At 45.3% G+C, this 24,370-nt stretch overlaps 1 protein-coding gene across 1 annotated transcript in view; it reads right to left on the bottom strand.

Moving 5' to 3' along the window:
• Positions 1-4,911: 4,911 nt before the first annotated feature.
• The window catches only part of sema4c (sema domain, immunoglobulin domain (Ig), transmembrane domain (TM) and short cytoplasmic domain, (semaphorin) 4C), a 97,790-nt gene continuing 78,331 nt past the window's right edge, over positions 4,912-24,370 (bottom strand). The window contains exons 6-16 of the mRNA XM_029763337.1: positions 24,221-24,317; positions 24,007-24,126; positions 20,689-20,840; positions 18,880-19,055; positions 16,761-16,905; positions 16,313-16,526; positions 12,965-13,080; positions 11,102-11,259; positions 10,810-10,901; positions 6,815-10,586; positions 4,912-6,507 (exon numbers count right to left, since the gene is read on the bottom strand). Of these exons, the coding sequence (XP_029619197.1) occupies positions 9,682-10,586; positions 10,810-10,901; positions 11,102-11,259; positions 12,965-13,080; positions 16,313-16,526; positions 16,761-16,905; positions 18,880-19,055; positions 20,689-20,840; positions 24,007-24,126; positions 24,221-24,317 (2,175 nt within the window). The 3' untranslated portion in view covers positions 4,912-6,507; positions 6,815-9,681. The remainder of the gene's footprint in view (positions 6,508-6,814; positions 10,587-10,809; positions 10,902-11,101; positions 11,260-12,964; positions 13,081-16,312; positions 16,527-16,760; positions 16,906-18,879; positions 19,056-20,688; positions 20,841-24,006; positions 24,127-24,220; positions 24,318-24,370) is intronic.

The following is a 24,370-nucleotide window of genomic DNA, read 5'->3' as shown; positions in this document are numbered from 1 at the left end:
AGGTCTGCTCTATACCAAATTATCATACCCCCTGAGTCCCTTCCCTGTTTCACACCTGGTTCGCTTGGTGGATGGGACTACCAGCTCTCTGTAACCTAGAGGGCAACCAGTGGGTCCGTCTCCTCCATACCATGTTTCTTGTAGGATGACAATGTCTGTATTTCCAATTTTTTTGATGAAGTCTGTTCCTGCTCTTTAGGCCAAAGGCAGATAACCTCAGACCTTGTATATTCCAGGATGAGATAGTAAGCTTTGTGTTCCATAGTGTCTAGTGTTGTTTTCGTGTGGTTTAGGCTGGGTCCATTACAGTAGGTGTGAGCAGAGCATGTTGAGCATCTGATACATACCTCTTAGGTCACGGGATGGTGTTTGGGCGGGTGTACTAGTGGGGGTTGGGCCTGTTGCTCTGCTCACGGCCTGGGCATATGTGCGGCTGTCATGTTCTCTCTCTCTCTCTGTCTCTCACTTTATTTCTCTCTCTGTAGCCCGTGTGTTTCTGTGTGCGTGCATGTGAGTGCGATGAGATGAGTAAGAGCATACATAGCCGTGGTTGTTGACCTATAAAGAGGAGATTAAAGCATTCTCTGTGGCCCAGCTGTGTACTCTGTGACATCACACTCCCACCTCTCCCTCCCCACAGCTGGGTCTCTGGGTCTGGCACACTGAGAGCATGTGGCTTCGCTAGCACCAGGCATACGGGCAAGCAGCAGGCACAACGTGGACAGGGAAGAGGAGACTGGATGAACACTAGACATGGTAATGCAGGCCTTGAAACTGGAGAGAGAATAGGCCTGATAGAATAGAATAATAGGCCTTATACTGTATCAGGCCTAATAAAATAGAACCAGGCCTATTAGAATATAGCCAGGCCTATTAGAATATAGCCAGGCCTATTAAAATATAGCCTTGGCTCCCAGGCTTTGCTGAAGGTGAGTTGAACGGCTCTGACAGAGGCTTAATAGAATATAATAATGACTCAACCTAATATCAGGCCTAATAGAACATTATATTGAGCCTAATAGAATAATAGAATGAATGACATGTTCAAAAAAGGACTCCAAAAGCACAGGGCCAGTAGGCCTCATTTAAGATGTTAGGGTGGCAGGTAGCCCAGTGGTTAAGAGTGTTGGGCCAGTAACTGAAAGGTCACTGGTTTGAATCCCATATGTGTAAAATCTGTCAATGTTCCCTTGAGCAACTTAACCCAAATGTTGGGTTGCTCTGTATAAGAGTATAGGCTAAAATGTAAGTGTAATGTTACTAATTGGTTCAGTTTCTTTACGAAGCCCTTATATAACCATTATAATTCCCCTGTGTGATAAAGAAGAATCTTTCCTGAGGTATCTTAAATAAGTTCCTACATAACATGTGTGATGTGATGCGCTCTCTTTTGATGACTTCTGTAACCGTAATAGCCTTGGTTTCATGCATGTTAACATTAGAAGCCTCCTCCCTAAGTTTGTTTTATTCACTGCTTTAGCACACTCTGCCAACCCGGATGTCCTAGCTGTGTCTGAATCTTGGCTTAGGAAGTCCACCAAAAACTGTGAAATCTTCATCCCTAACTACAACGTTTTCAGACAAGATAGAACGACCAAAGGGGGCGGTGTTGCAATCTACTGCAGAGATAGCTTGCAGAGTTCTGTCCTGCTATCCAGGTCTGTACCCAAACAATTTGAACTTCCACTTTTAAAAATCCACCTCTCCAAAAACAAGTCTCTCACCGTTGCCGCCTGCTATAGACCCCCCTCGGCCCCTAGCTGTGCTCTGGACACCATATGTGAACTGATTGCCCCCCATCTATCTTCAGAGCTCGTGCTACTAGGCGACCTAAACTGGGACATGCTTAACACCCCAGCCATTCTACAATCCAAGCTTGATGCCCTCAATCTCACACAAATTATTAATGAACCCACCAGGTACAACCCCAAAGCCGCAAGCACTGGCACCCTCATAGATATCATCCTAACCAATGTGCCCTCTAATTACACCTCTGCTGTTTTCAACCAAGATCTCAGCGATCACTGCCTCATTGCCTGCACCCGTAATGGGTCAGCGGTCAAACGACCTCCACTCATCACTGTCAAACGCTCCCTGAAACATTTCAACGAGCAAGCCTTTCTAATCGACCTGGCCCTGGTATCCTGGAAGGATATTGACCTCATCCCGTCAGTAGAGGATGCCTGGTTATTTTTTAAAAATGCCTTCCTCTCCATTTTAAATAAGCATGCCCCTTTCAAGAAATTTAGAACCAGGAACAGATATAGCCCTTGGTTCTCCCCAGACCTGACTGCCCTTAACCAACACAAAAATATCCTGTGGCGTTCTGCATTAGCATCGAACTGCCCCCGCGATATGCAACTTTTTAGGGAAGTTAGAAACCAATACACACAGGCAGTTAGAAACGCCAAGGCTAGCTTTTTCAAACAGAAATTTGCTTCGTGCAACTCCAACTCTAAAAAGTTTTGGGACATTGTAAAGTCCATGGAGAATAAGAACACCTCCTCCCAACTGCCCACTGCACTGAGGATAGGAAACTCTGTCACCACCGATAAGCCCACTATAATTGAGAATTTCAATAAGCATTTTTCTACGGCTGGCCATGCTTTCCACCTAACTACCCCTACTGCATTCAACAGCACTGCACCCCCCACAGCTACTCGCCCAAGCCTCCCCCATTTCTCCTTCTCCCAAATCCATTCAGCTGATGTTCTGAAAGAGCTGCAAAATCTGGACCCCTACAAATCAGCTGGGCTTGACAATCTGGACCCTTTCTTTCTAAAATTATCTGCCGAAATTATTGCAACCCCTATTACTAGCCTGTTCAACCTCTCTTTCGTGTCGTCTGAGATTCCCATAGATTGGAAAGCAGCTGCTGTCATCCCCCTCTTCAAAGGAGGTGACACTCTTGACCCAAATTGCTACAGACCTATATCCATCCTACCCTGCCTTTCTAAGGTCTTCGAAAGCCAAGTCAACAAACAGATTACCGACTATTTCGAATCCCACCGCACCCTCTCCGCTATGCAATCTGGTTTCAGAGCTGGTCATGGGTGCACCTCAGCCACGCTCAAGGTCCTAAACGACATCGTAACCGCCATCGATAGGAAACAATACTGTGCTGCCGTATTCATTGACCTGGCCAAAGCTTTTGACTCTGTTAATCACCACATCCTCATCGGCAGACTTAGTAGCCTTGGTTTCTCAAACGATTGCGTCGCCTGGTTCACCAACTACTTCTCTGACAGAGTTCAGTGTGTCAAATCGGAGGGCCTACTGTCTGGACCTCTGGCAGTCTCTATGGGGGTACCACAGGGTTAAATTCTTGGGCCAACTCTTTTCTCTGTATACATAAATGATGTCGCTCTTGCTGCTGGTGAATCTCTGATCCACCTCTACGCAGACGACACCATTCTGTATACTTCTGGCCCTTCTTTGGACACTGTGTTAACAACCCTCCAGGCGAGCTTCAATGCCATTCAACTCTCCTTCCGTGGTCTCCAACTGCTCCTAAACACAAGTAAAACTAAATGCATGCTCTTCAACCGATCGCTGCCTGCACCTGCCCGCCCATCCAGCATAACTTCTCTGGACGGTTCTAACTTAGAATTTGTGGACAACTACAAATACCTAGGTGTCTGGTTAGACTGTAAACTCTCCTTCCAGACTCACATCAATCATCTCCAATCCAAAGTGAAATCTAGAATTGGCTTCCTATTTCGCAACAAAGCATCCTTCACTCATGCTGCCAAACATACCCTCGTAAAACTGACCATCCTACCAATCCTCGACTTCGGCGATGTCATTTACAAAATAGCCTCCAATACCCTACTCAACAAGCTGGATACAGTCTATCACAGTGCCATCCGTTTTGTCACCAAAGCCCCATATACAACCCACCACTGCGACCTGTATGCTCTCGTTGGCTGGCCTTCACTTCATAATCGTCGCCAAACACATTGGCTCCAGGTCATCTACAAGACCCTGCTAGGTAAAGTCCCCCCTTATCTCCGCTCACTGGTCACCATAGCAGCACCCACCTGCAGCACGCGCTCCAGCAGGTATATCTCTCTGGTCACCCCTAAAGCCAACTCCTCCTTTGGTCGTCTCTCCTTCCAGTTCTCAGCTGCCAATGACTGGAACGAACTACAAAAATCTCTAAAACTGGAAACACTTATCTCCCTCACTAGCTTTAAGCACCAGCTGTCAGAGCAGCTCACAGATCTCTGCACCTGTACATAGCCCATCTTTAATTTAGCCCAAACTACTACCTCTTCCCCTACTGTATTTATTTATTTTATTTATTTTGCTCCTTTGCACCATATTATTTATATTTTAACTTTTAACTTTCTTCAAACTACAAATCTACCATTCCAGTGTTTTTCTTGCCATACTTTATTTACTTTGCCACCATGGCATTTTTTTGCCTTTACCTCCCTTATCTCACATCATTTGCTCACATTGTATATAGTCTTATTTTTTCTACTGCATCATTGATTGTATGTTGTTTTACTCCATGTGTAACTCTGTGTTTTTGTATGTTGTCGAACTGCTTTGCTTTATCTTGGCCAGGTCGCAATTGTAAATGAGAACTTGTTCTCAACTTGCCTACCTGGTTAAATAAAGGTGAAATAAATAAAAATGTTTGTGTTTCCTGTTCTTTTCCCATAGCTACTTGTTTCAATTAGTGAGAGTATACGACTAGGCCTACATCCTTCCTCTGCACATTCTGCCTCTAATGCACTGAATGCCCAGGCTGTTATCTCACTAATGAGTTGAAGCTCACTCTGATTTAAATTTATAGTATCATTTTGTACCCTTGAATGTTGGATAACTGGGATGTTTATGCTTACACCCAGTCTCTTGGTTTGATGGTTCATTTACATGAACCCCCAGCACACACATACACAATTTGAGTAGATTTCTACTTTTATTCATGTATATATACACATATAAAAAAATAAGGACATATGTACAATGATAATAAATATCGACATGTTTTTACAAGCAAAATAAGTTACTTAACATCCTTTCATAAACATTAAAAGATTAAGAACAAACAGCCAGAGGAACTTTTGCAACTTAAATCCAAAAAGGACATTAATAATAATGGTAATATAATAATATTATTGAAAAACAACAGAATAAAAAGGCTTAGGTGAGAAGATTGTGGAAAGCGTTGTTTTTGACAGGCAGAGTGTAATCTCCAAAAAGGCAGTAACTGCTCATTTGGTCGAAAATTAGTTAATGTCATTTTTGCTACATTAAATGCTTAATCATGTGGACATGTATCCTGCCTCTATTGTATTGTGGTTTGGAGAAATTAGGGGTCATGTTAGCAGTAACTGCATAAAGTTACTGTGAAACCAAGGTAAATAAAAGCCATTTTTCTCAGATCCACTATGAGCAGTCACTGCCTTTTTGTTTGGTAGGGCAGTAATAACGAGCCTATATAGATCCAGAATTGCACATGCAGATTTTTTGGGGGGATTGTGCCTTACATCACTTTTGTGAGTTTGATGGATAATTTTCTTCTAAGAGAGTTTTATGACATATCAGACATAATGTCCAAGGATTTTAAAAAATACATAATTGTAAGACAAATCAGTTAAATATCTATACCAATCTTAACAGCTCCAGTAACTTGAATTCACAGCAATGTTAACAGATTGTAAAGTGTCTGAACCAGTGCTTGGTAACATATTCAATCTATACATATTAAATGGGTGTATAAATATTTAAGATTTTATATCAAACCTCAGATCATGAAATCACGAGTTATCATGTGGTTAAAAGGAAGTTGCTTTGCTTGGTTGGTCCTATGACGCTCTGATGATTTGTTTACTTTCTCATGTGGTAGGAAGTCAGGGATCGGCTTCAGTAGATTACTACTGACATCTAAACAGGATGTTGACCATCCACAAGCTTGTTGCCTTCTGAAGAAAATTAAGCTCTAAATAAAATATGCAGGAAAGTTCCAGGCATGAGAGTTCTTTGAACTGAAGTTGGACAGACTGTTGAAACTTAAATATCGAAGTGGAATAATAAAATAATATCTAATAATACACCTTTTCAAAAAAGCAACTGCAGTCTACTTTGGCTTATCCGAAGGTGAAGAGGCACAGCGAAAGTAAACATGTTAAGAAGATGGACAAATTCATGAACAAGTCCTTAACAACTCTTAATCATAAATTAAACTTTTTTTAGTAGAAAACATTAGTGTCTGCAAAAGTTTGAAACATGATACACTTCTTTTACAATTATGATCATGTCATCAGAGATGTGTACAGTATATTTGCAGAGAAGATCATGCAACACTAGGATGAACTAACCACTGATGGCCAAGTAAGTACCTCTTCAACCCAGCGATCATTACAATATTCTACATCCCCTTCAGCTGTCTCTAGTATACATTTTGGTGAGAAAGAAAGAAACATCGTACTCCTCTTGTTCCTCCTTTGTGTTGTGTTGTTCTCTGGTCCCTGCAGATGTGTCACAAAGCCACCCCTGGAAGACAAAGCACAGGAAGAGGAACAGGTTAGAGTGGGCACACAGTGATATGTAGTCCCTGGAGCAGTAGATTTAATTGTATATGCAAGGCTGTAAAACTTGATCATGGCAGTTATTTTTCTGGCTAGGTCTTTAGGTGTCTCTTAGGCTGGTCCCAGATTTGTTTGTACTGTCTTGCCAACTCCTACATCAACTCCTACGCCAAGTCATAACAATGACCTAGTAGTTGGAATGACAGCACAAACAGATCTGGGATCAGGATAGGTGTCTGTAGGCTTTCAGAGAGAGAGAGAGAGAGCCATACCTCTGATTGATGAGCCTCTGATCGCTCTCTGGAGCCGTTGGTTTGTCACAGGCCATTCATCTATCTTCCATCTGTTGTCTGCTTGTCCCTCTAACAGCACAGGCAGCGTGGGTTTACAGTTCAGTGTCCATCCTTCTCTCTGAATTCAGGCTTTCCACAGTAGCGCCAGGTCATTCTCTGGACATCGGTAGGTAGGTAGGTAGGTAGGTAGGTAGGTAGGTAGGTGGGTGGGGTTTAGGGAAATAAGGGGTTATTAAAGGGTGTGTCTAGGACAGGTACAGTGCTGTGGCCCGTCCCCTCCAGGACACACTACTACATCCACCAGGTTTGGCATTCAGGGCAGTGCAGGGGAGGGAGGGCTCCTTTTGGCAGTTCAACCCGCCACCAGCCCCACCCATACACATACATATTATAAAGCACTTGTTGAGACATCCACTGCAGTCGCAACAGTTTAGTGAGTTTACCTACATTCCCCCGTGCCGTCTCCACTACATGACTGAAAGCAATGCCTTCGTCTCATCTCAAATTCTGAATAATAAGTGAATGTGCTGTTGTAGGTTCTGTTGTGGGATTATGTCAAACAGAAATTTCCATAATCACATCACAAGGAAGTGTATCTGAATGGGTTTAACTGAAATTCCCATGAACCACTTGTGTAAATGTGTAGTGCAGTTATTGTAAAAGTAGTACTAAAATGTATTTACTAGTGTGGAGGTTATTTGGGGAGAGATCTACCTTGAGCAGGGATAGGAGAGGTTTGTACATGCTTCTCTCACATTCTCATTCACAGAGGGGTGCTTTAAAGCCATTGGTCTCCATTTGTTGTTTCTGTAGTCCGTAAGACATAGAAAAACAACACATAAAAATGTCTTAATTTAAATTGTCACAATATATCAATGTGGCAGGGATTGAAGACTTTCTCAGAGGAAAGACTGACAACATAAAAAAAAGTACAAATCGAGCCGAGAAAGTCTAATTGAGAGTTTGTCCTTCATGTAAACCCCCTGTGTCTTTCACGCAAAGCTCCCTTCATTTTCTCTCTCTTCATCTCTCCCTCTCCTTCCCAGGTTTTACCCCCGGAGAGAGGAACGTGATTGTCGTCTTGCTTTTGAGATTAATTTGTCTTTTATGTGACTCTCTCACTCTCTTTGCTCACAAATACAAAATCGACTCCCATGTTAAGTGCAGAAAGCGAAAAATTCTCCAACAGAACAGAAAAAAGTCAAGCTAGCTCCTCTCATCTTTCAGTCAGTCGACTCATACTGCTTGATTATTGGATGATTGGTATAGCGCTGAAGCTACAACCTTGTCATGAGTTCTTGGTCCTCTCTTATCATGAAGCAGTGCTCTCAGGAAACCTTTCCATTTGTTTGACTGCCATGCTTGAGGTGTAGGCCCTCTGCGTTCAATTGTCTTTAAATACAGAATTTACACAGCTTGAGATTTCCAAAAGCAAGTTAAACTGCTGAAGAAGTTAAAATGTGACAGCCAGTTTGGCGTATGGAACACAATAATAACAGGAGCGGATGGAACACAATAATAACAGGAGCGGATGGAACACAATAATAACAGGAGCGGATGGAACACAATAATAACAGGAGCGGATGGAACACAATAATAACAGTAGCGGATGGAACACAATAATAAAAGGAGCGGGTGGAACACAATAATAACAGGAGCGGATGGAACACAATAATAACAAGAGCGGATGGAACACAATAATAACAGGAGCGGATGGAACACAATAATAACAGGAGCGGATGGAACACAATAATAACAGGAGCGGATGGAACACAATAATAACAGGAGCGGATGGAACACAATAATAACAGTAGCGGATGGAACACAATAATAAAAGGAGCGGGTGGAACACAATAATAACAGGAGCGGGTGGAACACAATAATAACAAGAGCGGATGGAACACAATAATAACAGGAGCGGATGGAACACAATAATAACAGGAGCGGATGGAACACAATAATAACAGGAGCGGATGGAACACAATAATAACAGGAGCTGATGGAACACAATAATAAAAGGAGCGGGTGGAACACAATAATAACAGGAGCGGATGGAACACAATAATAACAGGAGCGGATGGAACACAATAATAACAGGAGCGGATGGAACACAATAATAACAGGAGCGGATGGAACACAATAATAACAGTAGCGGATGGAACACAATAATAAAAGGAGCGGGTGGAACACAATAATAACAGGAGCGGATGGAACACAATAATAACAAGAGCGGATGGAACACAATAATAACAGGAGCGGATGGAACACAATAATAGCAGGAGCGGATGGAACACAATAATAAAAGGAGCGGGTGGAACACAATAATAACAGGAGCGGATGGAACACAATAATAACAGGAGCGGATGGAACACAATAATAACAGGAGCGGATGGAACACAATAATAACAGGAGCGGATGGAACACAATAATAACAGGAGCGGATGGAACACAATAATAACAGGAGCGGATGGAACACAATAATAAAAGGAGCGGATGGAACACAATAATAACAGGAGCGGATGGAACACAATAATAAAAGGAGCGGGTGGAACACAATAATAACAGGAGCGGATGGAACACAATAATAACAGGAGCGGATGGAACACAATAATAAAAGGAGCGGATGCTGATGAATATTCGGCGTGTGTGTCACATCACATGCTCTGTGCTAAAAGCATCTTCTGCCAGTCACAGAGTCAGCCAAACAAGCATTGGCAGAAAGAGAGAGAGAGAAAGAGCATGGAGTGACAGTGGAGCCGAGAAAGAGAGAGAGAGGAGGGAGGTAGGTTAGTTGCCGTTCGTTGTCTCTTGTTTTGTTTTTTCATTACGGCAGGCGCGGAGAAATACTACACAGACGACTCTTCAGGGTTGGCGTCAGGCAGCACGCTCCTCTGCTGCAGGGTCCGACGCAGCTCCTCCTTGAAGGGGCTGGAGTAGTCGTTCCCGCCCCCACTCAGCCCCAGCCCTCCTCCACCAGAACCAGCCCCGCTAACCCTCTCCTCCCCGGCCGAGCTTAGGTTGAGGCGGATGTAGCCGTTGCTGCCGGAACCCCTGATGTTGGTAAGGCTGAGCCGGCTGGGGGAATGGATGGGCTGGCCGGGGATGGTGCTGGGAGACGCCGTTGGAGCGTGGTGGTGAGACTGGCTGCTGGGGCACAGGGCGTGGCCCGGAACGATCTTCAGAGAGCCGTCTGAGTAGTAGTAGTTGGCACCCGTCTCCCAGAAGCGGTCCTCGTCGCTGGGCATTTTACTGGGCACGAAGGTGGGTGGCTCCTTGGGCAGGGTGATGGGGTAGACCAGGGTGCTCTCCAGAGGCTTCATGTCCGCCCCTTTACCTAGGGCCAGCTTCAGACGTCTCCTCAGATACAGAGCTGCCACCAATAGTAATAAACAGGCAGCCCCCAGGGTGATCACCAACACCCAGAACAGACCCATGCTGCCATCAGGAGCCCGGGCCGCCATGACCACAGGGGCGCTGGCCACCACCGACACCTGGTAGCGCTCCGTCTGGAACTTGACCCCCTGCTCCTCGGAGTAGCACACGTAGCGTCCCGCGTGCACTGGCATGGCGTTGGGGACCACCAGAGCCTTCAGGGCCTGGTCGAAGCGTGGCCCCCCGGCCTCCTCATCTCCTAGCTGCAGCTCGCGGTCGTTGAGGATCCAGGAGGGCTGGGCCAGGTTGGACACCAGCTGGCAGGGCAGCACCATGTCTGATTCTACCACTACTGTCACATTCCTCAGCCGAGAGTTGTCTGGGAGAGAGAGAGAGGGTATGTGTTAGCCAAGATGTTTATATCCTGAACTCTAAGTTCAACTCATCAACTCTAAGTTCAATTGAGTTCAATTACCTCTATTAGATTTCAATTATCAACTCTTAGCTCAACTCAACATTTAAAAACTCCATTCAACAACTCAGCTGTAGTGACAAGCTATCACCACCAGGGGCCACCAGTCCAGTTTGTCTTTCCCACTCACCAGGGCTGGGGATGGCCACAGGCTTGTCAAACTTGGCTTTGCTCCTGCTGAATCTCTCCAGCATCAGATCTTGGGATAGGGAGGAGGTAGACCTGTGGGAACAGAGAGCACAGAGAACAGGCATTAATAACATGTATTTTTGCTATACTGTCTGAGAAGCCTCCACTGAGCTTCTGCTGGCACAGTCAGACCCAGCCCACTGAGCAGGGGCAGAAGGGAGAGGAGGGGAGGGAGCGAAGGGGGGAGGCAGGACCCCTGAGCAGGGGCAGAGGGGAGAGGCAGACATGCTCACCCACGGTGGAGGTCAATGCGGACACAGGCACGGCCCTCGCTGTCCCAGGCGCAGTAGGGGTCCCGGGACAGAAGGCAGTCTGGCTGCGACTGATAGCGGCTGCAGTTAGCCAAGGGCAGCTGGAGCACCTCTGAACGTGAGCCAATGTACAAGTACTTCTGCAGACATAGACAGAGAAAGAGGGAGAGAGAGGGGTGGAGACAAGAGGGTAAAAAGAGAGGGGGGAGAGCAAGAGAGGAATGGAAAATAGAAAAAGAACAATTCAGAGAGAGGGCAGCAGAGATAATAGGATAATCACTCTAAATTACAATAACATTTTGTTCTGCTAGAGAGAAGAGTTTGTTATGAAATCGCTGGCCATGAAAAGCCTGGTTTAGTTCGATAAGGATCAGCATGAGTGTAATGCCAGTCAACATGTGTGTAATGCTGTGAAACAGAGGTGATGAGTAGGGCCAGGAGTCACATGGTAATCTGATGGGATAATGGTGATGAGTAGAGCCAGGAGTCACATGGTAATCTGATGGGATAATGATGATGAGTAGGGCCAGGAGTCACATGGTAATCTGATGGGATAATGATGATGAGTAGGGCCAGGAGTCACATGGTAATCTGATGGGATAATGGTGATGAGTAGAGCCAGGAGTCACATGGTAATCTGATGGGATAATGATGATGAGTAGGGCCAGGAGTCACATGGTAATCTGATGGGATAATGGTGATGAGTAGGGCCAGGAGTCACATGGTAATCTGATGGGATAATGATGATGAGTAGGGCCAGGAGTCACATGGTAATCTGATGGGATAATGGTGATGAGTAGGGCCAGGAGTCACATGGTAATCTGATGGGATAATGGTGATGAGTAGGGCCAGGAGACACATGGTAATCTGATGGGATAATGGTGATGAGTAGGGCCAGGAGTCACATGGTAATCTGATGGGATAATGGTGATTAGTAGGGCCGGGAGTCACATGGTAATCTGAGGGGATAATGGTGATAAGTAGGGCCAGTAGTCACATGGTCATCTGAGGGGATAATGTTGATAAGTAGGGCCAGTGGTCACATCGTCATCTGGTGGGATAATGGTGATAAGTAGGGCCAGTAGTCACATCGTCATCTGGTGGGATAATGGTGATAAGTAGGGCCAGTAGTCACATCGTTATCTGAGGGGATAATGGTGATAAGTAGGGCCAGTAGTCACATGGTCATCTGAGGGGATAATGGTGATAAGTAAGGCCAGTAGTCACATGGTTATCTGAGGGGATAATGGTGATAAGTAAGGCCAGTAGTCACATGGTTATCTGAGGGGATAATGGTGATAAATAGGGCCAGGAGTCACATGGTCAGAGAAGACTCTTGTCTCCAGTGATGGTCTATGTGTAAGTAAGCCTTGCCCAAGCCAGAACGGCCCATAGGTAAGGACCCTATCTCCTGTTTCTGTAGTGTGAGAAAGCTTGATGCACATATACACCTTGTTGGTCTGTCTATGTGTAAAGCTGGGGAAAACTCCAGATCCTAGCGATGGTCCATGATGGTTTAGGGCCAGGGATACCTCCTGGGCCTAGTGACAGTCTACTATATGGAGGGCTGGGGAAAACTCCAGACCCTAGCGATGGTCCATGATGGTTTAGGGCCAGGGATACCTCCTGGGCCTAGTGACAGTCTACTCTACGGAGGGCTGGGGAAAACTCTTATGCCTAGTATAGGGTTGCAAAATTCCTGGAACGATCAATAAATTCCAATTTTATCTGAAATTCTGGTTGAAGGAATCAGGAGGGAATAAGCAGGAAATCCAGAATCCTCCAACCAGGATTTCTGGAAAAGCAGGGAATTTATTGAAACCCTAGCCTAGTGGTGAGTGTTACCTTGGTGTGAGAGATGGTTAGGCTGTCCACTGGCTGGGGAGAATCAAACAGCTGTATCTCTTCAATCACATGGGCCTCCGAGCCAAAGATCACTACCCTCTGTAACCAGCCGTCTGCTACAGAAGGAGAGGAGAGGGGGAGGGGAAAAGGAGAGAAAAGAGGATAGGACGATACGAGAGAACAGATGGAAAGAGAGGAGAGGAGGAAAGATTGTGGAAGGAAAAGATAAGAGGGAATACAGAGGAAAGGTAGGAGGCAGGAGTTGGTAAGATGAGAGGAGAGAGATACATAATGTCAGAATATTGTACTGTAGTTTTCTATATGGGTAGTATTGGGATCCCCTGCTTTGAATGGCGATTGAGCTGCTGCTGCCGGCGGTGTGACATTGTGTGTCTGTCTGGGTGTATGAGGCTTTTATGAGCAGAGATGTGCTGTGTGTGTTGTGCCTGCCCTCACCACAGTGGGACTGTTAAGGATAATGTGAGGGACTGACCCTGCACACTACAGGAGCCTGGCACAGAGCAGAGCAGCAAAACACACACACACACACACACACACACACACACACACACACACACACACACACACACACACACACACACACACACACACACACACACACACACACACACACACACACACACACACACACACACACACACACCCACACACCATGCTCATCTCTCGTTGTGTCGGGAATTTCGGCTAATCCCCCAATCCCATCCTCCGTTTCTAACCGCCCTCGCCAGATTTGTTCTCTCGGCATAAGCTATCGTCCTGCTGCAGTTAATAGCTAATCAAGCCTGCAGCCCAATTGGCAGTGTGTACGTCTGCCAAGGGCCCCATTGAGTTTGTGCTGTGAAGCACAGCAGCAGGGGGCCTGCCAGGCTACTGAGCCCATCGTCACTCTGACAGTTATGGGCCTCCAACACACCGCAGGCACAGTAAGGGAAACACTCTGCACCGCACTGCAGTGAGTGAAATTATAAATAGCTAGTAGGCTATTATAATTAGCTAGTAGGCTATTATAAATAGCTAGTTGGCTATTATAAGTAGCTAGTAGGCTATTATAAATAGCCAGTAGGCTATTATAAATAGCTAGTAGGATATTATAATTAGCTAGTAGGCTATTATAAATAGCTAGTTGGCTATTATAAGTAGCTAGTAGGCTATTATAAATAGCCAGTAGGCTATTATAAATAGCTAGTAGGCTATTATAAATAGCTAGTAGGCTATTATAATTAGCTAGTAGGCTATTATAATTAGCTAGTTGGCTATTATAAGTAGCTAGTAGGCTATTATAAATAGCCAGTAGGCTATTATAAATAGCTAGTAGGATATTATAAGTAGCTAGTAGGCTATTATAATTAGCTAGTAGGCTATTATAAATAGCTAGTAGGCTATTATAAATAGCTAGTAGGCTATTATAAGTAGCTAGTAGGCTATTATAAATAGCTAGTAAGCTATTATAAATAGCTAGTAGGCTATTATAAATAGCCAGTAGGCTATTATAAATAGCTAGTAGGATATTATAAGTAGCTAGTCAGAAGTACTGTAGTTGGAGTAAGATGAAGTTGTCCTGAAACTGCCTGAACACTGATCTCTTGTAAATTGTGGGTCTCTTGTTTTTTGGGGGGGATTGGGGGTAAATTGATCATACATCTGTGGTTCAGGGCAATTTCTCTAACATATTTAGTGAGCATACGGCTTCATCTGGGCCCTGTCAGAAGGTACCATAAACATACTTACTGTATATTCATCATTGGTAGGTACTTATAGAGCATGTTGTATTCCTTGTCAGTGGTTACCTGTTCCTATGAACAGTATATAGTTCTACATAGTTACAGTGCCTTCAAAAAGTATTCATACTCCTTGACTTATTTTGTGTTACACCCGGAATTCAAAATGGATTTAATATATTTTTTCTCGCCCATCTACACACAATACCCCATAATGACAAAATTAAAACATGTTTTTAGAGATGTTAGCCAATGTATTGAACATGAAATATCGAAATATCTCATTTACATAAGTATTCACACCCCTGACTCAAAACATGTTAGAATCACCTTTGGCAGCAATTACAGCTGTGAGTCCAACCTGTACCATAGATTTTCAAGCTGATTTAAGTCAAAACTAACTAAGCCACTCAGGAACATTCAATGTCGTCTTGGTAAGCAACTCCAGTGTATATTTGGCCTTGTGTTTTAGGTTATTGTCCTGCTGAAAGGTGAATTAATCTCCCAGTGTCTGGTGGAAAGGAGACTGAACCAGGTTTTTCTCTAACATTTTGCCTGTGTTTAGCTCCATTCCATTTATTTTTTATCCTGAAAAGTGCTTAACGATTACAAGCATACCCATAACATGATGCATCTACCACTATGCTTGAAAATATGGAGAGTGGTACTCAGTAATGTGTTGTGTTGGATTTGCCCCAAACATAACACTTTGTATACAGGACCAAAAAAGAATTGCTTTGCCACATTTTTTGCAGTATTACTTTAGTGCCTTGTTGCAAAAAGGATGCATGTTTTGCAATATTTCTTATTCTGTACAGGCTTCCTTCTTTTCACTCTGTCAATTAAGTTAGTATTGTTGATCCATCCTCAGTTTTGTCCTATCACAGCCATTCAATTCTGTAACTGTTTGAAAGTAACCATTGGCCTCATGGTGAAATCCCTGAGCAGTTTCCTTCCTCTCCGGCAACTCTCTGTTCTTTGTGATTGAATCTGTGTTTGAAATTCACTGCTCGACTGAGGGATCTTACAGATAATTGTATGTGTGAGGTACAGAGATGAGGTAGTCATTCATAAATCATGATAAATACTATTGTTGCACACAGAGCGATTCCATGCAACTTATTATGTGACTTGTTAAGCAATTAAGCCCATTTTTACTCCTGAACTTATTTAGGCTTGCCATAACAAAGTGGTTGAATTCTTATATTTAGACATTTTAGATTTTCATAGAAAATTAATTTGTACAATTTTCTAAAAACATAATTCCACTTTGACATTATGGGGTATTGTGTTTAGGCCAGTGACACAAAATTTAAGCCATTTTAATTTTAGGCTGTAACACAACAACATTTTGAAAAAGTCAAGGGGTATGAATACTTTCTGAAGGCACTGTACCTGCACCAATGAACAGTATATAGGTGTATAGTTATATAGTTGTATTTAGTTATCTGTGACTATGAACAGTATATAGTTGTATAGTTATATAGTTGTATATAGTTATCTGTGACTATGAACAGTATATAGTTGTATAGTTATATAGTTGTATATAGTTATCTGTGACTATGAACAGTATATAGTTGTATAGTTATATAGTTGTATATATAGTAACCTGTGCCGATGAACAGCATGTTGTATGCACGCTGGTCCAGGGAGCTGACCCGGTCCACTGCCAGGCGGGTGAAGTTGATGCCCTTGGTGAGCAGTAGGGGGCGAGCCTGAGCCTTCTCCTCCATCAGAGGGTGCTTCTTGGCAAAGTTGAGGGTGGCGTCTGGCAGCTGAAGAGAGCTGTTGTAGCCGTTCTCCCTATGCCAGCTTGTAATGCACTGCACCGTGAAGAAGAAAGGAGAGAAGAGACAGAGAGAAGGAACAGAGAGAGGTGAGGGAGAGAGGAAGAAACAAGGAATGTTGTTAGTTGTGGGACAGACTGGCATCGCTTGTTGGCTCTGATCGCTCTCCAGACTCCCTTCTCCCTGTCCAACTCACTCTCCATTCCTCCACTATACCCCTTCTTTCATACCTCTCTCCCTTTCTCCCCCCCCCCAAAATCCATCACTCACCGCTCCGGGCCGTGGGCTGGGGACAGTGCCAGTGTATCGCCCCCATCTCTGGGAGCCCTCTCTGTACTCCTTATACGGGCCGTCAAACACCTTCTTCACCTCCCCTATCTGGTACTGACACACCACAGACACATCCACATCACCCCTGGGACAGGAGAGAACAACAAAAAAATGGGCGTAAGATGATCAAATTATATTTTATTTGTCACGTGACGAATACAACAGGTGTAGACCTTACCGTGAAATGCTTACTTACAAGCCCTTAATCAACAATGCAGTTCAAGAAATTGAGCTAAGAAAATATTTACTAAATAAATTAAGTACCATTTTTTATCAAAGTAACACAATAAAATAACAATAACGAAGCTATATTTTTATTTATTTCATTTTTTATTTATTTTATTTAACTAGGCAAGTCAGTCAGTTAAGAACAAATTCTTATTTTACAATGACGGCCTACCCCGGCCAAACCCTCCCCTAACCCGAACAGCGCTGGGCCAATTGTGCGCCACCCTATATACAAGGGGTACAGGTACCGAGTCAATGTGCAGGGTTACAGGTTAGTTGAGGTAATTTGTATATCTAGGTAGGCATAAAGTGACTATGCATAGATAATAAACAGCGAGTAGCAGCAGTGTAAAAACAAAGGGAGGGGTCAATGTAAATAGTCCGGGTGGCAAGGGGGTAGCAGGTAGCCTAGTGGTAAGAGCATCGGGCCAGTAACCGAAAGGTTGCTAGATCGAATCCCCGAGCTGACAAGGTAAAAATATGTTTTTCTGCCCCTGAACAAGGCAGTTAACCCACTGTTCCCCGGTAGGCTGTCATTGTAAATAAGAATTTGTTCTTAACTGACTTGCCTAGTTAAAAACATTTTTTTTTGTATTAATTGTTCAGCAGTCTTATGGCTTGGGGGTAGAAGCTGTTGAGGAGCCTTTTGGACCTAGACTTGGCGCTCCGGTACCACTTGCCTTGCGGTAGCAGAGAGAACAGTTTATGACCTGGGTGACTGGAGTCTTTGACAATTTTTGGGGCCTTCCTCTGACACCACCTAGTATATGGATGGCAGGAAGCTTGGCCCCAGTGATGTACTGGGCCATACACACTACCCTCTGTAGCGCCTTACGGTCGGATGCCGAGCAGTTGCCATACCAGGCAGTGATGCAACCAGTCAGGATGCTCTCGATGGTGCAGCTGTAGAACCTGTTGAGGATCTGAGGACCCATGCTAAATCATTTCAGTCTCCTGAGGGGGAAAAGGTGTTGTCGTGCCCTTTTCATGACTGTCTTGGTGTGATTGGACCATGATAGTTTGTTGGTGATGTGGATACCAAGGTACTTGAAACTCTCGACCCGCTCCACTGCAGCCCTGTCAATGTTAATGGGGGCCTGTTCGGCCCTCCTTTTCCTGTAGTCCACGATCAGCTCCTTTGTCTTGCTCACATTGAGGGAGAAGTTGTTATTAGCTAGGTGTGTTGTTTCTGTAGTCATTTTACATTGTCTGTTTGTATGACATGCGGGAAGTGTTTTATTAGGAGAGAATAACTTATTTTTTTATAACAGAATTGTAAAAGTCCATCACAGGATGTTGGTGGCACCTTAATTGGGTAGGACGGGCTCGTGATAATGACAGGAGCGGAATAGGTGTAATGGTATCGAGCACGTGGTTACTATGTATTTTATGCCATTCCATTAGCACCGTTCCAGACATTACTATGAGCCGTCCTCCCCTCAGCAGCCTCCACTGAAGTCCGTCTATACACAGAGAAGACACATTAGCTGACTCAAGGCTAGTAAAACTGTAATTTTGGGTATAAAATAATATCTTCAAAAGAATTGGAAAAGTTTATTGACTTAGAAGTCACGCCAGGCCAGTGTTAACAAAAGTGCTAAGTTGGACAGAGAGATTCTCTTTGGCACATCTAACTCCCTGGCAGTGCTATTGTGTCTGCGTCCCAAAAGGCACCATATTCCCTATATAGTGCACTAATTTTGACCTGGGCTCACAGGGCTCGGTTTAAAAGTAATGCACTATTTAGGGAATAGGTGCCATTTGGGGACGCAGACAAACGCTATTCTCTTTGGCACATCGACTCCCTGGCGTTAGTGTGATTGTGACTCACCACTGGGCGTGGAAGATGCCATAGAAGGTGGTGGTGCGCCAGTCAATGCCTGGCAGGGTGAAGACTTCCCGCAGGTTGTTGAAGGTGACGTGGCGTTCAGGGAGAGAACACACCAGCCTGGCCTTCTGGAAGGTGGTCCACTTCTTCTGCAGGGTCCTGGTGCCCCCCAGATCACCCTAAGAGGAGAGACACATAGTCAGTCAAGGGCCAGGAGTCAGAAGAGGTGCCATAATGCCAGTAGGGTGTAAAAATCTGTTTACTTCCATAATATTTACTGATGGTTTTTGACAGAATGGGGTGAGAAGAGTGATTGTAAAGGAGAGAGAGATCACCCTGCTGTGATAAACAGACAGACTGGGAACAGAGGAGTTAGGACGTAGTCTAGGGCAAGGAGTTAATCCAGACCACCAGGAAAAACAACGGGTTATATAATGTAATGATAGTGGATGGTCAACTCTGAGCTCATAACTCGTAACTTCTCCTGATAACCATTGAACCCTAATAAGGATAGAACTGGGTGAGAGGAGTGAGTGTAAAGGAAGAGTAAAACGGAAGTGTGTGTGTCTCAGTGTAAATAGCCAGTTAGCATTTACTTACCAGTACCCAGAGTAGGGTTGAGTGGTGTGTGTGTTCCAGTGGCTGTGTGTGTCTGTTGGTGTGTGTGTATGTGTATTCTGGTGGCTGTGTGTGTGTGTGAGAGAGACTGCGTATGTGTGTGTGTCAGAACCACAATGGCCTAACAATTCACCAGAATGTCCTGACAAGGTAGGAAAACAAGAACATTTTTGAAAAGTCAGGACTTTTTTCATGTCCTGAATGTGTTAAAATGCAATTTTAGGCTTAAGGGTGAGGTTTAAGGTTTGGGGTTAGAAGAGTTAGAGTTTGGAGTTAGGGTTAGGAGTTAGGATAAGGATTAGTTTAAGGTTAGGAGTTAGGATAAGGGTTAGGTTAAGGGTTAAGGTTAGGTAAGGTTTAAGGTTAAGTTTAGGAGTTAGGATAAGGGTTAGGATAAGGGTTAAGGTTAGGTAAGGTTTAGAGTTAAGGTTAGGAGTTAGGTGAAGGGTTAAGGTTAGGTAAGGTTTAAGAGTTAGGATAAGGGCTAGGATCAGGTTTAGGGTTAGGTTAAGGTTTAGGGTTAAGGTTAGGAGTTAGGATAAGGGTTAGGTTAAGGGTTAAGGTTAGGTAAGGTTTAGAGTTAAGGTTAGGAGTTAGGTGAAGGGTTAAGGTTGGGTAAGGTTTAGGAGTTAGGATAAGGGCTAAGATCAGGTTTAGGGTTAGGTTAAGGTTTAGGGTTAAGGTTAGGAGTTAGGATAAGGGTTAGGTTAAGGGTTAAGGTTAGGTAAGGTTTAAGGTTAAGTTTAGGAGTTAGGATAAGGGTTAGGATAAGGTTTAAGGTTAGGTAAGGTTTAGGGTTAGGAGTTAGGATAAGGGTTGGGTTAAGGTTAGGAGTTAGGATAAGGATTAGGTTAAGGGTTAAGGTTAGGTACGGTTAAGGGTTAAGGTTAGGAGTTAGGATAAGGGTTAGGTTAAGGGTTAAGGTTAGGTAAGGTTTAGGAGTTAGGATAAGGGCTAAGATCAGGTTTAGGGTTAGGTTAAGGTTTAGGGTTAAGGTTAGGAGTTAGCATAAGGGTTAGGTTTAGGGTTAGGTTAAGGTTTAGGGTTAGGATAAGGGTTAGGATTAGGTTAAGGGTTAAGGTTTAGGGTTAAGGGCTAAGGAAAATACGATTTTGAATGGGAATTAATTTTTACTCCCCAAAAATTCCTGAAAACAAATCTGTATGTGTGTAACCATATATGCGTGTAGCCTACCTTGCAGACGCGGGCCACCCTGGCCACAGTGAGCTCTGTGTCACAGTCCAGCTCTACAGCTCTCTCACTGAAGAAGAAGTAGATCTTGTCATCGTCCCCTTCCTTACTGCCACTGCTCTCCCTCACCAGGGCCGAGCCCACAAAGTCAGGCTCTGAGAGGACAACACACACGCAGGAGCATGAGATGTGCGCACACACACGCACACACGTACACACGCACAGACACACACACACACACACACACACACACACACACACACACACACACACACACACACACACACACACACACACACAGAGCCACCTACACTCCCTCTAATATAATGTAATGTTTTACCCTCTAACCTCATCTCATTTAATACCCTTCCATCATCTTCCATTATCTCTCTCTAACACCTCTTCCCCCTCTTCCCTCATGTATCACTCCTGTCCACTCCTCTAACCTCATCTTTCCACCTCTCACCCCTCTACCAGGCTTTTTCACACTCACCTGCTATTTCCATCTCTCACTGCCTCTGAGGTCCTATTAGCTAGCCCCTAACCTCTCCATTTCTCTTCTCCCTCTCCAACTCTTTCACCATATCTACAGTTCCATCTTCCCCTCTCCCTCACTTGCTCCATTTACCTCTCTCATTCTATCCTTGCTTTCTTTTTACATACCTCTCCTTCTCTCTCCTCATTTACCCCCCCCACACCCTTTACATACCTCTCCTTCTCTCTCCTCATTTACCCCCCCCCCCCACACCCTTTACATACCTCTCCTTCTCTCTCCTCATTTACCCCCCCCCACACCCTTTACATACCTCTCCTTCTCTCTCCTCATTTACCCCCCCACACCCTTTACATACCTCTCCTTCTCTCTCCTCATTTACCCCCCCCACACCCTTTACATACCTCTCCTTCTCTCTCCTCATTTACCCCCCCACACCCTTTACATACCTCTCCTTCTCTCTCCTCATTTACCCCCCCACACCCTTTACATACCTCTCCTTCTCTCTCCTCATTTACCCCCCCCACACCCTTTACATACCTCTCCTTCTCTCTCCTCATTTACCCCCCCCTCACCCTTTACATACCTCTCCTTCCTCTCCTCATTTACCCCCCCCCACACCCTTTACATACCTCTCCTTCTCTCTCCTCATTTACCCCCCCCACACCCTTTACATACCTCTCCTTCTCTCTCCTCATTTACCCCCCCCCCCCTCACACCCTTTACATACCTCTCCTTCTCTCTCCTCATTTACCCCCCCCCCTCACCCTTTACATACCTCTCCTTCTCTCTCCTCATTTACCCCCCCCCCCACACCCTTTACATACCTCTCCTTCTCTCTCCTCATTTACCCCCCCCACACCCTTTACATACCTCTCCTTCTCTCTCCTCATTTACCCCCCCCCCCACACCCTTTACATACCTCTCCTTCTCTCTCCTCATTTACCCCCCCCCACACCCTTTACATACCTCTCCTTCTCTCTCCTCATTTACCCCCCCCACACCCTTTACATACCTCTCCTTCTCTCTCCTCATTTACCCCCCCCACACCCTTTACATACCTCTCCTTCTCTCTCCTCATTTACCCCCCCCACACCCTTTACATACCTCTCCTTCTCTCTCCTCATTTACCCCCCCCCACAGCCCTTTACATACCTCTCCTTCTCTCTCCTCATTTACCCCCCCCCCCCACCCTTTACATACCTCTCCTTCTCTCTCCTCATTTACCCCCCCCCACACCCTTTACATACCTCTCCTTCTCTCTCCTCATTTACCCCCCACACCCTTTACATACCTTCTCCTTTCTCTCCTCATTTACCCCCCCCCCTCACCCTTACATACCTCTCCTTCTCTCTCCTCATTTACCCCCCCCCACACCCTTTACATACCTCTCCTTCTCTCTCCTCATTTACCCCCCCCCACACCCTTTACATACCTCTCCTGCTCTCTCCTCATTTACCCCCCCCACACCCTTTACTACCTCTCCTTCTCTCTCCTCATTTACCCCCCCCCACACCCTTTACATACCTCTCCTTCTCTCTCCTCATTTACCCCCCCCCACACCCTTTACATACCTCTCCTTCTCTCTCCTCATTTACCCCCCCACACCCTTTACATACCTCTCCTTCTCTCTCCTCATTTACCCCCCCCCCCCCCACACCCTTTACATACCTCTCCTTCTCTCTCCTCATTTACCCCCCCCCACACCCTTTACATACCTCTCCTTCTCTCTCCTCATTTACCCCCCCCCACACCCTTTACATACCTCTCCTTCTCTCTCCTCATTTACCCCCCCCCTCACCCTTTACATACCTCTCCTTCTCTCTCCTCATTTACCCCCCCCACACCCTTTACATACCTCTCCTTCTCTCTCCTCATTACCCCCCCCCACACCCTTTACATACCTCTCCTTCTCTCTCCCTCATTTACCCCCCCCCCCCACCCTTTACATACCTCTCCTTCTCTCTCCCTCATTTACCCCCCCCCCCACCCCTTTACCTACCTCTCCTTCTCTCTCCTCATTTACCCCCCCCTCACCCTTACATACCTCTCCTTCTCTCTCCTCATTTTCCCCCCCCCCCACACCCTTTACATACCTCTCCTTCTCTCTCCTCATTTACCCCCCCACACCCTTTACATACCTCTCCTTCTCTCTCCTCATTTACCCCCCACACCCTTACATACCTCTCCTTCTCTCTCCTCATTTACCCCCCCCCCACCCTTTACATACCTCTCCTTCTCTCTCCTCATTTACCCCCCCCCCCCACACCCTTTACATACCTCTCCTTCTCTCTCCTCATTTACCCCCCCCACACCCTTTACATACCTCTCCTTCTCTCTCCTCATTTACCCCCCCCCCACACCCTTTACATACCTCTCCTTCTCTCTCCTCATTTACCCCCCCCACACCCTTTACATACCTCTCCTTCTCTCCTCATTTACCCCCCCACACCCTTTACATACCTCTCCTTCTCTCTCCTCATTTACCCCCCCCCACACCCTTTACATACCTCTCCTTCTCTCTCCTCATTTACCCCCCCCACACCCTTTACATACCTCTCCTTCTCTCTCGTCATTTACCCCCCCCACACCCTTTACATACCTCTCCTTCTCTCTCCTCATTTACCCCCCCACACCCTTTACATACCTCTCCTTCTCTCTCCTCATTTACCCCCCCCCCCACACCCTTTACATACCTCTCCTTCTCTCTCCTCATTTACCCCCCCCACACCCTTTACATACCTCTCCTTCTCTCTCCTCATTTACCCCCCCCCACACCCTTTACATACCTCTCCTTCTCTCTCCTCATTTACCCCCCCCCCCCTCACCATTGAGCCAGGCCGGCAAGTATTCACTCTTCATGCTGTAGTGTTGCTGTCCCAGGTTCCTCAGGATCACAGGCTCAGTACCCAGGAAGTTATTCAATGTGGCTGAGTACAGCTCCTTGTCTGGGAGACACAGAGACAGGCAGGATGAGCACCATTCCAGAACATTTACACATAGAATAAAATAGAGTAGAGTAGAGTGAAATAGATGGCCTACCCACTATGAGGCCTGTGTGGCCTTTAGCAGGGTCGTAGGGACACTTGCCCTTCCCATCCTCCAGGGAGCCAGGGTTGAGACTGAAGTGGTCTGCATTCTGTGGGTTGACAACAGGACACACGCAGAGACACACACACAGACACACAAACA

Source organism: Salmo trutta, chromosome 9 (assembly GCF_901001165.1).
Source record: "Salmo trutta chromosome 9, fSalTru1.1, whole genome shotgun sequence".
NCBI lineage: Eukaryota > Metazoa > Chordata > Actinopteri > Salmoniformes > Salmonidae > Salmo > Salmo trutta.
The sequence above is the reverse complement of the archived record's forward strand: the minus strand, read 5'-3'. Positions and strand labels throughout refer to the sequence as shown.